This window comes from Micromesistius poutassou (assembly GCF_964030765.1).
Source record: "Micromesistius poutassou genome assembly, chromosome: 2".
Taxonomy (NCBI): Eukaryota; Metazoa; Chordata; class Actinopteri; order Gadiformes; family Gadidae; genus Micromesistius; species Micromesistius poutassou.
The window spans coordinates 14,699,660-14,713,386 of record NC_140272.1 but is presented as its reverse complement, the minus strand read 5'-3'; the positions used below and the strand labels follow the sequence as shown (position 1 = coordinate 14,713,386).

Below are 13,727 nucleotides of genomic sequence, written 5' to 3'. Positions count from 1 at the left end.
TGTTCACGAATCCTGTGAACAAAAAACAAACAGAAAAATGTTTGATACAAATTGATATTAATTAAGCGCATGCAAACAGCTGGTACACTTGTAAAGGGGTCTACAGTAAGAACGCAAAGGAAAGTTATGATAGGCAAAAATAATTCATTTCTTCCTCCCAGTGTTGTTTGCCTTTGAGGCTGAGTGGAATAAACAACATTTGTTTTTATCTTTGAAGTCGTCTCTCTATAGCATGCACACATTTAATCGGAAACAACCAGAAAAATCCCAGCATCAATTAAAATGCAATTTTGAATCACCTTCAAATTGATTAAAAACACGACAATTTAAAATGGTCCATGCAATTTGTATCCTTAAATCTTTATAATTATTTTAGATTACAGCTCTGGTTGTAATATAACAATTTATAAGTATTATTTAAAATCAAAATAAGCAATGACAAAATCAAACTGTGCGTCCTTCCCAATCCCAGCGTTGCACTATATTCCCCGCTTCCAACACAGAGATATCGAGCTGTGACATGTGAGTGAACCGAGGGGAAATAGCCTGTGAGTCCCTCCCCCAACCCCCCCCCCCCCCCTCTCCTCTCGCTATCTTTTTTCTATTTTGTGAAATGTCATCCATGTCATAACCCCTCACAATCACAGGCATTCACTCTCTCATCCATCGATGATTTGCTTCTGCAAGCCAAGTCTCTTCATGCCCCACTCCTCTTGTTCTCCCATCCTGGCTAATGGCTCTTAAAAACAACACAAAACCACCAGATGCCACAGTATGTACGCTGCTCGGAAAACAAGGAGTCAATGAGGGATGGAGGGAGGACGGGATGAAGGCAGCAAGGGAGGGAGAGATGGAGGGAGGGAGGGATGGAGGGGGAGGAGGAGAGATGGAGGGATGGATGGATGGAGAGGGGGAGGAGGACAGATGGAGGGAGGGAGGTGTGGAGGTAGGGATGGGAGGGAGGAGGAGAGATGGAGGTAGGGAGGGGAAGGAGGAGGAGAGATGGAGGGAGGGAGAGGAGGGATGAGGAGAGATGGAGGGAGGGAGAGGTTGTGGTAGGGATGAGAGGGAGGAGGAGAGATGGATGGAGGGATGGATGGATGGAGAGGGGGAGGAGGACAGATGGAGGGAGGGAGGTGTGGAGGTAGGGATGGGAGGGAGGAGGAGAGATGGAGGTAGGGATGGGACGCAGAAGGAGAGATGGAAGAAGGGGATGAGGAAGGAATGGGAGGGATGAGGAGAGATGGAGGTAGGGATGGCCAAGGGATGTAGGGAGGATTATAGGTGGGGGTTTTGGGAGGGATCGAGTAAGGAATAAAGGAACGAAGAGTGGAAGGAAGCAATAAGGACAGAGGAAGGAAGGAAGGAAATAACTTGGTTGTATCACTTTTTTTTCAGTCCAAATCAGTGTCTCATAGTATTGCTATCCAGTTCATTTGTTTGCATGTTGACTCTGTCGCTCCATGGCTGTTTGCATACATCACCCATCACCTCTGATTTGACAATAAGTTGTTGTAAAATGACTCTTACAACAGGTTGACTCTCAACCAATGTCAATGCGTTTCCGTACCAAAAGGGTTCAGCTATAGCTCCAGACCACAGACCTCAGTCATCGGCTTGTCCAGTTAGTCTGAGGAGAAACTATATCTGGATGCTCCCACAGGCACAGGGGCAAGCGGGGGGAGGGGGGGGGGGGATGGTGGCGGGCAGAACACACTGAACTATGTCTGGCCGATGCGCTTTCCCTCAGTAAACTTTACAGTTCTCCATCTCCCTCACCGGATTTTGGCAGGGGGATATGTTATTGTTATGCTATCTGAAGGCTTGCTACAGAGACTTATTGCAGCCATTGGTATTGTCAGGTAGCAATATAAAGCCTTCTCTTGGTGCGTTGCTCACCTGCCGGTCTATCATTATTTTCCAGATTTATGTTTTTGTACTGTTGCCTGCTGTTCCCTGTCTTCCCCCCTTTTTCTGTCTGGGCTTTATTGAAATACCATCCTCCACTGTTGTGCTCTCTCCCTGCTCTTGCTGCCTGCTCACTTTCTATCTGCTATCTGCTGTGTGCACTTGATCATGGGCCCATCGTCTCTCCTCTGCCACACGAGCCAGTGTTTGTTCGAACTATTAGAGGGGAGTGGGTGGTGGGGCGTGTTGTTACCTCGTTGGGTGGAATTAATTGATTCATGCTTTTATCCAATTAGTGATCCCTCATGCAATTAATCAGCCGGCCACAGAGTTAGGGCCGTTCTGCCGACGCATCACAAGGTAGACACCCGCTCCTTAGGACCTGGTGTTGATGATGGCCATGGATTTCTCTCTCTCTCTCTCTCTCTCTCTCTCTCTCTCTCTCTCTCTCTCTCTCTCTCTCTTCATTACACCATTTCACACTTTCATTCACCAACTTTAAGTTTAGTGGTTCCCTCTCTCACAATCCCCTTCGCTCATCAAAATCCAACACCAAAAAACATACAAGATTGTCTGCATGTGAGATACGTCTACAATGTGAGAGAAATATGACGTTTGTTTGTAGGAATTTTGAAGTTCTGTGCAAAAATATATGTACTTTAAATAAAGAAGGCTGCCAATTACCACATTAGCAAATGTTGGTGTAGCAGAGGATTAGGGGTTTAACCAGCCCAATCCAATCCAACCAACAGACATGATCAACAGTAGCCAAACCAGACACATTTGAAAAAGAATAGACAAACATAACAAACACACCTTCAGAATTTGCGTTTTTCCCCAAAGTGACATGGTAAGTTGACCGTGGATGGACAATGTCATTTATTCTATATTTTTCTTCTGTCTTTCTCCCAGACATCCTCGTCGGTGACGGTCGAATGGCTGAAAAACATCCAGCCGATCTTCAAACAGGATCCCTCCGCCCGTATGCCGTGCTCCAGTGAAGGGACGCCATAGATCACCTCGGAGATCAATCCACAACACTCACGGTGATCAATCAAAGTCTGTGTGGCCAAGGGGAAAATCAGCTTTCCTTTAATTACCTCAAGTATCCTCCACCAGAAGAGGTGGCTTTGCCGCCACACAGACCACCAAGCGCCATCCTCCACACAGAAGCTTGGCTGTAACATGCTACAACGTTTTCTATCCACTCAACCCCCGACAATACCAATCATCGGAGATCACTGTTGTTGAACAACTGTATACAAGATGTGGAAAGCAGACATGTCAAACACCCCAACATTTAATTTGAGTGCAGTCCCCATTAATATATTTCTTGTGTAAACTGTAAACAGTTTAATTGGATTCTTCTTCCTTCTTTACTTTTTTCCGGCTCTTTCTTTGATTTATTCTTGTTGTTTTCCTGTGTTTTTTTTTGTCCATGTCAGTAAGCAAAAGGCAAACCAAGTGAACTCAAAGTGACTTTCCTGTGCTTTTGTTTTGTTTTTTAAGTTTCCGTATTATGAGGCTTATCATGGCGGTGGGAGGCAATGTGAGCAGCTCAGCATGACTCCAGAGCCAGCTTTGGAGACGCTACCTCTGGAGCCGTGCAGAATCCACAGGGCTCAGGCGGCTCTGTGACTCTGCTCCACCGTCCCAACCCTACGGACACCCCCACTTAAGACTGTTGGAATGCTCCGGAACCTTGCGGATTAACCCCAACCCCCCCCCCCCCCAAGAAACCAACTTTTGTTTAAAGATCTCACCACCCAAGAAGAGCTACGCCGTTCTGTTTGATAACAGTGTTTTGCAACAGTTTTTTTTCCACCTTGTCCCACCTCACATGTAGAGCCAAGACGAATCTGCCAACACATTTTCTGTTTTTTTTGCCCCTTTTTGTTATTTCCCACCTAAAATGGCGCCATGCTGGAAAGTGAGCACCTGGTTGGCGTTATGGGCACTGAGTCTTCTGGGGTGCTGTCACTTTGGGTGTTGTAAGAAAACCTCAAGGACTAGTAGATCGGGGGGCGGAGGAGGTGGAGTTGAAGGAGGAGGAGGAGGGGATGGCGGCAGCGAGGAGGATCAGCTCATGTCCCATGAGCGGGTGAAGAGAGGATGGGTGTGGAACCAGTTCTTCGTGGTGGAGGAGTACACGGGCACAGAGCCGCTCTATGTGGGGAAGGTACGATGCATTTTGGTTTCTTCTTCTTTTTGGTCTTTCTGTGGAATTTATTACAACAACAAACGAACCAAGGCCGGTGATGCAGGCGGATAATCAGTCGTCTTAATTGGTTATATACTGATAACTGGTAATCTCAAAGTATGGTTACAGCTGTGTCGGCACGCGTTTGCCAATTTTAATCAGGGATGTGCGTTTAAAACGACCAAACAAATATAAACTAAAGATGGATTGTGTGTTTATATAAAAATTATGTGAATTGAATGTCTGCTCACGGCCTGATGCTTAGAGGTTTGTTAATATTGATTCCTTGGATCCACAGACATGCCTCGCCTTTTTAAACAAGATGTAGTGTCAGCTCGTAATGAAAGTTGGAAACGTTAAAGGTTGGAGTCTCTACAAAGAACAATTTGATTTATTTCCCTGTGCAGCTGTCACTGTAATGTTTGCTTTAAAAACCATGTTTTCATTCATTTAACCTCAAAGATGAGTGGAATGTTGGTGCTGTATGATGGATTGAATCAAACTTGGCTGTTTGACCCCCTGAGCAAAATCTTACTTTTACAAAGCTACTGCCGCCAGAGCTAAAAAAAAAAACGGGATTGCATGACATATTTTGAATGCGATTGTCCATAATGAAGAGACTACTAATCCGATCCTGGTGCAATCCCACGGACTGCCTGCATGTTCACAGTTGGAAGTACTTTTGACCTCTCTTGGCTCCGCACACTCGCATCTAATCCATCAGCCAATCTCCAAATGAACCTCAGTCGGTTGATGGAAGTGGACAGCATGTATGATTCAATTGGCTAAGTCGCGTTGTGACGGGGGGGGTTGAGGGTGTAGTGTGAGACGGTAGGACTGTATCCATGACGACAGCAGGGGGGGGTTATCAAGCATGAGTCACGCATCATTGATGCAGATAATTTCCTATTCTTTTCATTAGGATTTGCGGCCAACTTAAAATTATAAACTGTTACGCACACATCTCAGCATGGATCTCAGCATGGTAGAACATATTTCCGCCAGCGTGAGTGAGCATCAAATTTAGTCAAACACCTTGGCTGAATTTTCCCATGGCATGTCTTTTCCCTTTTCTTGTTTTCCGGGGGGGGGGGGGGGGGACACATCTTGGAGGGCACTCCTTGGTTAACAAGGGTTGTCATGACAGCCCCCCCCCTCCCTCCCATTTGCTTATGGGTCAGGTCTACGTCTGCTGCGGGACCTCAGGTGGCCCCCGTGTCCCGCCATGACACAGATGCAGCAGAGTTTCCAAGGAAGGTGAAGGGCAGGTCAATGAGAAATTAAAACAGTGTACAATAAATGGATTTGATAGGACAAGGATGAATGTAGAAAAGGGTGAATGGGAGGGGGGACGGGGGAATGGCAGGTAGTGAAACACAGATGGATTGTCAGAGATGGGGTGTTAATTGGTGATTCATTACAGGAGAGGTTAAAGGGAAAACACTAGAATGGCATGAGGGGGAGTGTGTTTTTATGCATGTGTTTGTGTGTGTTTGTGTGTGTTTGTGTGTTCGTGTGTGTTTGTGTTTGGAAAAGGGTAAGGAATATTGCTTTCAAAACTATTGGTAGCCCATATCATCTGAGCTTCTTGGAATTGTATTTAAATGTGTTACAGCACGTGTCTCAGTAAGTGTGTGTGTGCGTTTATGTGTGTATATGTTTGTGCATGTGTGTGCATGTGCATATCGTGTGCGTTTGTTTGCTCCGCCGCCGCTGGACCGCTGATATTAAGACTTTAATTAGAGCAATAGAGGATTAAATACAGGCATTGAGCCTCCCTACCAGCTTCGGTCGTTTACAACAAGCTACTTTCAGATTAATATTTTGCTTCAACTCAGCAAACTTGCCAAGCCTGTCAGTCACACATGGGCCGCCATTACTCTGCTAATGAAATATGATTTAGCCCTAACATGGTCACTCACAGAGCAATGAGCTAGCTTCTTGGTTCACTACATTTACCCTAATGAATCCTTATGGGCTTCGTAGGACAGCTCAAATAATGTTGGAATATTTCCACCCTGTACTTATATGGAAGGCTATAAATGATTGCATATGTACTAGGCAAAATAGATTACATAAAAATGAATGTACTCGGCTAAGTGGCAGTTACATTTTTCTACTCGCAACATTGCAGGCTAAAACACTGGGCACACTGGTATAAAATGTTTTATACATTTATTCTAGGTTATTTCCCAATATGTGTAAGGTGGTACATTATCATGATTTTTCACTCGTCTAACTATGCCTCTGAATGTCCAGTGTTTTATTTCCTTCCACCCTTACCAAGAATGACTATCTTCGTTCTCAGTGGCGGATAGGGCTGAAGTTGGGGGCTGGAGCTAAAAAACAAATGTTAATACCTCTGCCCACCAAATCGATAGAGGGCTTCACTGGACTGCATTATTTCTGAGATGCAAACAGGTTTATCACCATATCATTGAACTCCAGTGAATTGTGGAGATAGACAGCATGGCCCCAGCCTTTTTATTTCCTTAAATGACAAGACATCCATGAATCACCCAATAGTAACTATTATGGAGGCAGTGAAATTATTGATTTAGTTTTGGGTGAATTTATGTATTTTATTTTATCCATGTCTTCTTGTATTTGATGATGCTCCCTTGAGCTCAATCACTAGCACCCCCCCTTCCCATAGGAAACAATGTACAATTGTTTTACAGTAACAATATGCATTTTCAACTGAAAAATAATATGTACACTGTGATTAGTTTTATCAAGGCATTTAAAAGTGATGGCCATCTTAAGTAAAAGTACATATTATAAAACCCACTTTACCGCGGTGAGAAATGAAAGAGAAGCTTGATTAAGCCATGGTAACCGTCTCTCCGTGCATCACTAAATCCTCCGTTACCAATATATCCAGACCGGTATCATCCTATAAATATACTTGTACATATACATGTTCACACGCCGCGCCACACTCTATTCCATTAGCAGATGTTTATTGATTCTCTATTTCACACATTGAGTTGGACTGTGATGAAGAGAAACTTATTTTAAGGACAGGTTGTTCCAGCAAAATATTTGATTTATTATTAGAGCATGATCATAGGAAAGTACAGGCAGCAAAGTTACCAAGGATACATTCAGTGAGACAATGGGTGAACAAGTTAGAGGGAGGGAGGGAGGTATCTTAAGGTCCAAGGAGAATGTATACAATTCCTTTAATGTGAATAGCAATTATATAAACAAGGTTAATATCATTTGTATATAATTATATATTATAGTTATGATTTATATTTCGCGACCGCGACAGACTGCCACATGTGTAATACACATGTCAATCACAATCTCCAAAGATATCACAGGGGCTCACAATAATCAGTGCCTGAAGTTTGACTGTGATTTGGAGGATATTTGACTGTGATTATGTATTCACTAAAAATAGGGTGGGGGGCTGTAGCAATTAATCTTGCCCAGAAAAATCAGAATCTGTTTCTATGCATGTCACTCCCGTCCTAGCCAATTCAAACCAGTTGTCCCTGTTTGTTCTAATCTCGTATGTGGACAACACGGCCAAGTTCTATAGAATAATGGCTAAGAATGTTCTGTAAATGTTAGTCATGATATAGCAAAATGTTACACAACACAGGACATGGTGTGCATTATACATGGACAATAGGAACATCTTAACAACATCAAAGTGTTGAAGCCTGTGTTTTTCCTTTAAGACCAAGGGATGATCCTCTGCTATTTATACAGTGTTGGTCCTTTTTTTTTGTATGGCAAAGGTCCAGACAAAAGGCTCCTGTTGTGTTGCTACTTTGTAGGCCATAACCCCTCTGAATGTGCTTTGTTTGCATGTGTATCTGTGTGCAAGGTTGTGTGTATGCACCTGTGTGGACACGTGTTTGGACAATCTCCGGAGATTGACAGAGTCGGCATTGTGTCGTAAATGTGTGCACCTATGTTTTCAATTTTTTTACTGTGGCTGTATTATTCCACCTTTTAGACCTGAATGAATGTGTTCTAGGACGGATGGATGTCCTCATTCTACGTTGAAATTCATTGAGGAGACAGCTGCGTTGAATCTATTCAAGGCGTACCCATGCTTCTGTTTATTGCCGGCACATCCCGACTGGCACAACAGGGTATTGAGGGCAGGAAACCCAGCCTCTAGGGCTTACGATAATGATGCTGTATCTTTATGTGTCGCAACGACGAAACTTAATGCTAAATACGATATTTATGGGTCAATTAAAACGGCTCTGAGATGCAGCATGTGAAGGCTTTACTGTAAATAATGTGCTTGACTGCAGTATATCATGAAGATTGAAAAGGAGGTTTCACATGTTGTCGCAGCAACCAGCCGTTATATATTCTAAATAGCGTAATGAGTGAAAGAATAATATGTGTGTGTGTGTGTGCGTGTGTTTGTGCGTGCGTGCGGGCATGCATGAGTCATCCTCATGGCACTGTGAATGTGAATGCCTTCGTGTACACGCCTGCACACGTCAGCAGGTCTGCATGCTCCCGCATGAGTGTGCAACAGTGTCCCATCAGACCCCCCCCCCAGACACACGCACCCGATCATGCCTGCCTCCTTCTATAGGAGCCATAGATGTAGGTGTATTAGGTGTGACATCACACTGCAGTCTGCGAATGGGAACAGAGTGGTTTTGGGGGGGGGGGGGGGAGACGAGGCTGCCCGACATGGTGTTTCAGCCAACCGCATTTCCTCTTGGGGAGATGAAAGGCAATCCAGGTTGCTGTGCCGGGTTATTTAAGTCATGTTGTTAACTCATCCCCCCGGCGCCTTCTCTCCATCCTCCTTTTGCATTTGTATTGTTGTTCTCTTTTTCTTCTTTCCTCCCGCCTATTTCTTTCATTCTTTTGTACTCTTCTTACTTTACTTGCTGTACTAAATGTTTTTTTTTTGTGTCCATATCTAGTCCTATACGTTTCCTTTTTTTCTGAGCCTCTAAGTTGGCTCTCACTGCCCCTGCTGGCACTCTCTCGTTTTACTTCTCGACCATTTGACATCTGTCTCTTCTGCTTCCATTTCCATGGCTGCCCATCTCGGTGTGAAGTCTCACTGCTGCTCGGCACCGCGCTCCCCCTGCCGTGTCTCTGTCCCTGCAACCTCTCTCTCTCTCTCTCTCTATCGCTCTCGCTCTCTCTCTCTCTCTCTCTCTCATAGAGCCACCTTGTTAACACTTCAAACATCAGAGAGAGGATACGGGGCGCTTCCACCGCCTTAAGGAGGATCAATTCCCCGCCCGCCTGTTTGAGACCTAGGCAGAGGTTAGAAATATACACAGAACCAGAGAGAAATTTTTTTTTTTCGCTTTATCAGTTTTTAATATCTAAGAAAAATAGATTTCACACATTTGCTGGGAGCTTATGAAACAGCAGCGCGCAGGTGCTTAGAGTGAGTTAGGCTTGAAATGTGAGTGGACTTCATCAACTATGTGCATGTGTCTGTGTAGCCTGGTTTAGGGGTCACCCAATGATTAGTGGGTGAGACATACATCTGTGTAATATTTAAGCTACACGTGGTACTTTAGGCTACCTACGAGCTCTAACTCTAAAGGTGTGTTCACACCGCACTTCGCCCCGCGACACGTTTCAATGTTAAGTGAACGTGGAGACGCGAATCGAGCGAATTTTTTTTTCGCCTATTCGCGCGACAAGATTTGATTGACAGCGCGAAATTTTTCCACGTGAACGGCGAGCGCGTTCACGTGGATTCGTGCCGCGAATAATTCGCGGCGCGAATAATAAGTTGAAATATTTCAACTTCTTCGCGGCATTCGCGTTGAAACATCCAATCAGCGTTCACTCCCTGTGGGTAACGTGGGAGAAGTAACGTAAAACAGCCAATCAGCGTTCACTCCCTGGGTGACGTCACGTAACAGCCAATCAGTTCACTCCCTGGGTGAAGTAACGTAAAACAGCCAATCACCGTTCAACCGTTCAGTGAAGCGCAGCTTGGAGGAGAAAGTGATTGTTGCCGTTTGCGACTCCCGCTCTATATCTACATATAATATATAAATATCTATATCATATAATATATACGATATATATAATATCACGGCACAAAGCGGTGTGCGCCTCCGGATTATATTATTAACCCATAAACGACGGGCTCTCCCTCTTCCACAACAGGTACAGACACACATCTCGGCCATGGTTGATGAGAATGAATTGGCATGAATGACCGTTGTCAGGCAGAAAAAAAATTCGCCCCGCGAATGCACACAAAAATGCACAGCGACAGATTATGATTTGTCGCGTGGCAACATTCGCCTATTCGCGCGAATAGGCGAAATGGGACAAAGTGCGGTGTGAACACACAGATGCCAGGTCACTTCATGCATCATCCACCAAAAATATCAGCTTGAAAAAAACCTGTGGTTTTTCTGCACTTTCTTATTGGTCTCCATTTCTGCCTGCTACCCCATGTAGTGAACAGCAACAGCAAACAAACCTACACTCTGAGCCTGTGCATAGACGTGTAAGAAATATCTCCACAATTTCCTTCATTTTAGTATTTATTTTTCGGCGTCACTGAATTTATGTGTTGTTGTCTATATAATTGGTTCTGTCAACATGCTGCAGATGCTTCATTCTTTGCACGGAGACTGTTCCAGTGCAAACCATTGACACATTTTAAAGGTCAACCAATGGAGTTGTCACCCCTTGCATATTTCAAGGCTTGTGTAGTTGTTATATAATGCATGGCAACAGAGCTCACAGAGACTACAATGGGAATGGAATGAAGTGTTAAAGATCTCTCTGTGTTGCAAACTGTACCAGTGGGTACATCTGGTGCGATTCTGTTATATTTAAAGACGTAAGACCTTGCCAGGAAGCAGCAAGCTGGATCAAAGATATGGAAGAGAAAATAGAAATTGCCAACAGCTCTTGACAGTACCACACAATTACTAGGTTTTCACCACTTGTTGTATTAAACTCTTGTAACATTATATGTATATATGTATATATATATATATATACAGTGTGTCCCCTATATGCGCCGCTGCTGGATTTTTTTTTTTCATCTATTTTTTCTAAGGCTTATGATAAATATCAAAGAAATAGCTGAAAATGAACATAAAAGATTAACTTAGTTTCTGCCAAGTTCAAGGCACATTTGCACAATGATCTGGTCTCAGCAGATACCTTGACTACCAAAATCTCATCATTTATTAATCTGTCATTGAATTCCATTGTAGAATATGCTAAAGTTACTATCACTACTGTGTCATATGTTCTAATTTTGCCTTTTCAACAATTCCCCTATTCCACAAGCGAGCTATAGTTACCTCACTAGTAGGTAGAAAGGTTAGTATCTGTCCATTGAGGGGTTACACATTTAAAGTGGTGAACGTAACCAAATGTACAGTATGTCCATTTATTATTGACCTTACAAAAATGGGATCAGCGGGAGCAAGCAGACAGGTGAGAGTGGAACAGCCATCATTTTCATCAAGCAGAGAACAGCCTCACATATAGGAAATCACTTCCAACCTGTTTGGCCATTTTCCCCGCAAGAGAGAAACAGCGTCAATCAAAACCCGTCACGCCATGCTGGCAGAGCTTTTTGAGTTATATTATTGTATTTGTTATGGTATCCAGATTACTAGTGAGCATTAATGTGTTAACTTTGCTGGCTCATATATATATATATATATATATATATATATATATATATATATATATATATACGGGGGCACACCCTTTCACATCATTGACGTGTTATTCGATTAAAAAGCATTAAAAATGTTTATTTTGAAAGAAAGAAAGACCCAGAAAAGGTTTGGAAACATATGGGTCTGTGTGTGCGTGCTGATCTTCCTACGCATTTCTGCTTAGGTGAGCCTATGTGCCTCCATCTTAAGATGTGCGCGAATGTTTATGTCCGTGTGTGTGCATGTCCGTGTGTGTGTGTGTGTGTGTGTGTGTGTGTGTGTGTGTGTGTGTGTGTGTGTGTGTGTGTGTGTGTGTGTGTGTGTAGCCTTCGAACCAGAAATACTGGGTTGTGTATGGCTTCAATGAGGGGTGGAGTGGATCACCACACAGGGCATTGCAGGGCAGGTTGAGCATATGGACATGCATAGTACTCAACCAAATAGAACCGAGGCCGTGTCCGACACAAATGTTTCAGCTCATGATGCAACAGAGAGGTAGCATTAGACAGCAGCAGAGCGGCTACATGTCTGCTGGAATATTCCTATGCACTTTTATTGGAGAAATTTCTCTCTCTCGTCTGTCTCACTCTTTATTACCCTCCACACATCTCTCTCTCTCTCTCTCTCTCTCTCTCTCTCTCTCTCTCTCTCTCTCTCTCTCTCTCTCTCTCTCTCTCTATTTTGGGCATTGGGAAGTATTTTATTATCACTGAAATATTTATACCGACGAAGTGTATATTCTCCTGTCCGTCTATTTTGTCTTGGGGAGGATTTAAAATGAAGAGAGAAAAGGCTTAGAAAGTATACCCTACTGGAGAATAAATGGGTAGGGGTTACATTGGGTGTATCTGGGGATCCAATGCCAAGTCATAGTGATATTTTGCATCTGTCCTTTCTTTACAACAAATAATTAATGAAAGCCCCCCTCAAAGATGAGAACCCTGTATTTAATTAAGGCCTCATTAAATATTAACCAACCAGGCCAGCCAGATTCTTCCCCTTCCCTCTCCCCTGCCCTGTTCAGTAGATTGAACCACCGTTATGGTGCACGGACAGCTGAATGATAATGCCCTGTATAAGGTGTGTTTGAGAGAGACATAAAGAGAGAGATAGGGAGGGGAGACACTGCATGTACTTGCTGAAGAGCCAAAGGGGGAGGCCGGTGCACGGGACGGCTAGTGAGATAGCTTCTCATCACATTAGCGGAGAACGGATGCCTCTGATTTATAAGGGCTCTTTAAGTTCACTTCTCAGCCCCGCCAGATCCAACACTCTCGGAGATGACTTTGATCATCTCATTTAGGCGTCATTTCCTGCAAAGGACACGCAGGTAGCGATGCTTTGTAAATCACCATGGGAACTGGAGGCGTGATGAGACGATGACAGGGTATACTGGGAGAGCTGAACAGTGGATGTTGCCGGGGGAGTAGTGTAGTGGAGGAAATGGCTGAATTATAGCTCTATTCACTTTATACCTCTCTATCTAGTGAAGTTTAGATTTAGATCCGGGGTAGGTGGGGGTTTACAGATTTTTGCTAAAGGATGCCCACGGGTGGGCTGTGGACTTTGGGTTTTGATCGCTGAACCTTTCGACTGGGAATCAAAGACCCCAAATCAATGTAGACTACCCTCCCTATCTACATATCCCTATGTCTGTCGGTCACAAAACAAATGTGTGGGTGTTCTTATGTTTATTGTGTGGGTATATATTTGAACTGAAAAGTGTGCAAATGGAGAATATTTTTGTGAGTCGCGGGCAGAAAGGCATGCTGTTCCTCTAACAGGCTGTTTGTGGGAAATGCATGCCACTGACATTCCCATGAACAGGAAGAAATGTGACATAATTATTGTGATACAAAGTCAACACGATTAAAACGATTAAAACTATAAAGATAAGTGTCCATAGCAACGGTGCTGTTTGAGGCCGCGGTCTGCTATTATGAATTAGACCACTCACTGCTTTA

At 43.8% G+C, this 13,727-nt stretch overlaps 1 protein-coding gene across 1 annotated transcript in view; it reads left to right on the top strand.

The window, feature by feature from the left end:
• Positions 1-3,471: 3,471 nt before the first annotated feature.
• cdh22 (cadherin 22) overlaps positions 3,472-13,727 on the top strand; it is a gene marked incomplete at both ends in the record, with an annotated part of 72,132 nt that continues 61,876 nt past the window's right edge. Inside the window, 2 exons of the mRNA XM_084463433.1 lie at positions 3,472-3,542; positions 3,916-4,087. Of these exons, the coding sequence (XP_084319559.1) occupies positions 3,472-3,542; positions 3,916-4,087 (243 nt within the window). The remainder of the gene's footprint in view (positions 3,543-3,915; positions 4,088-13,727) is intronic.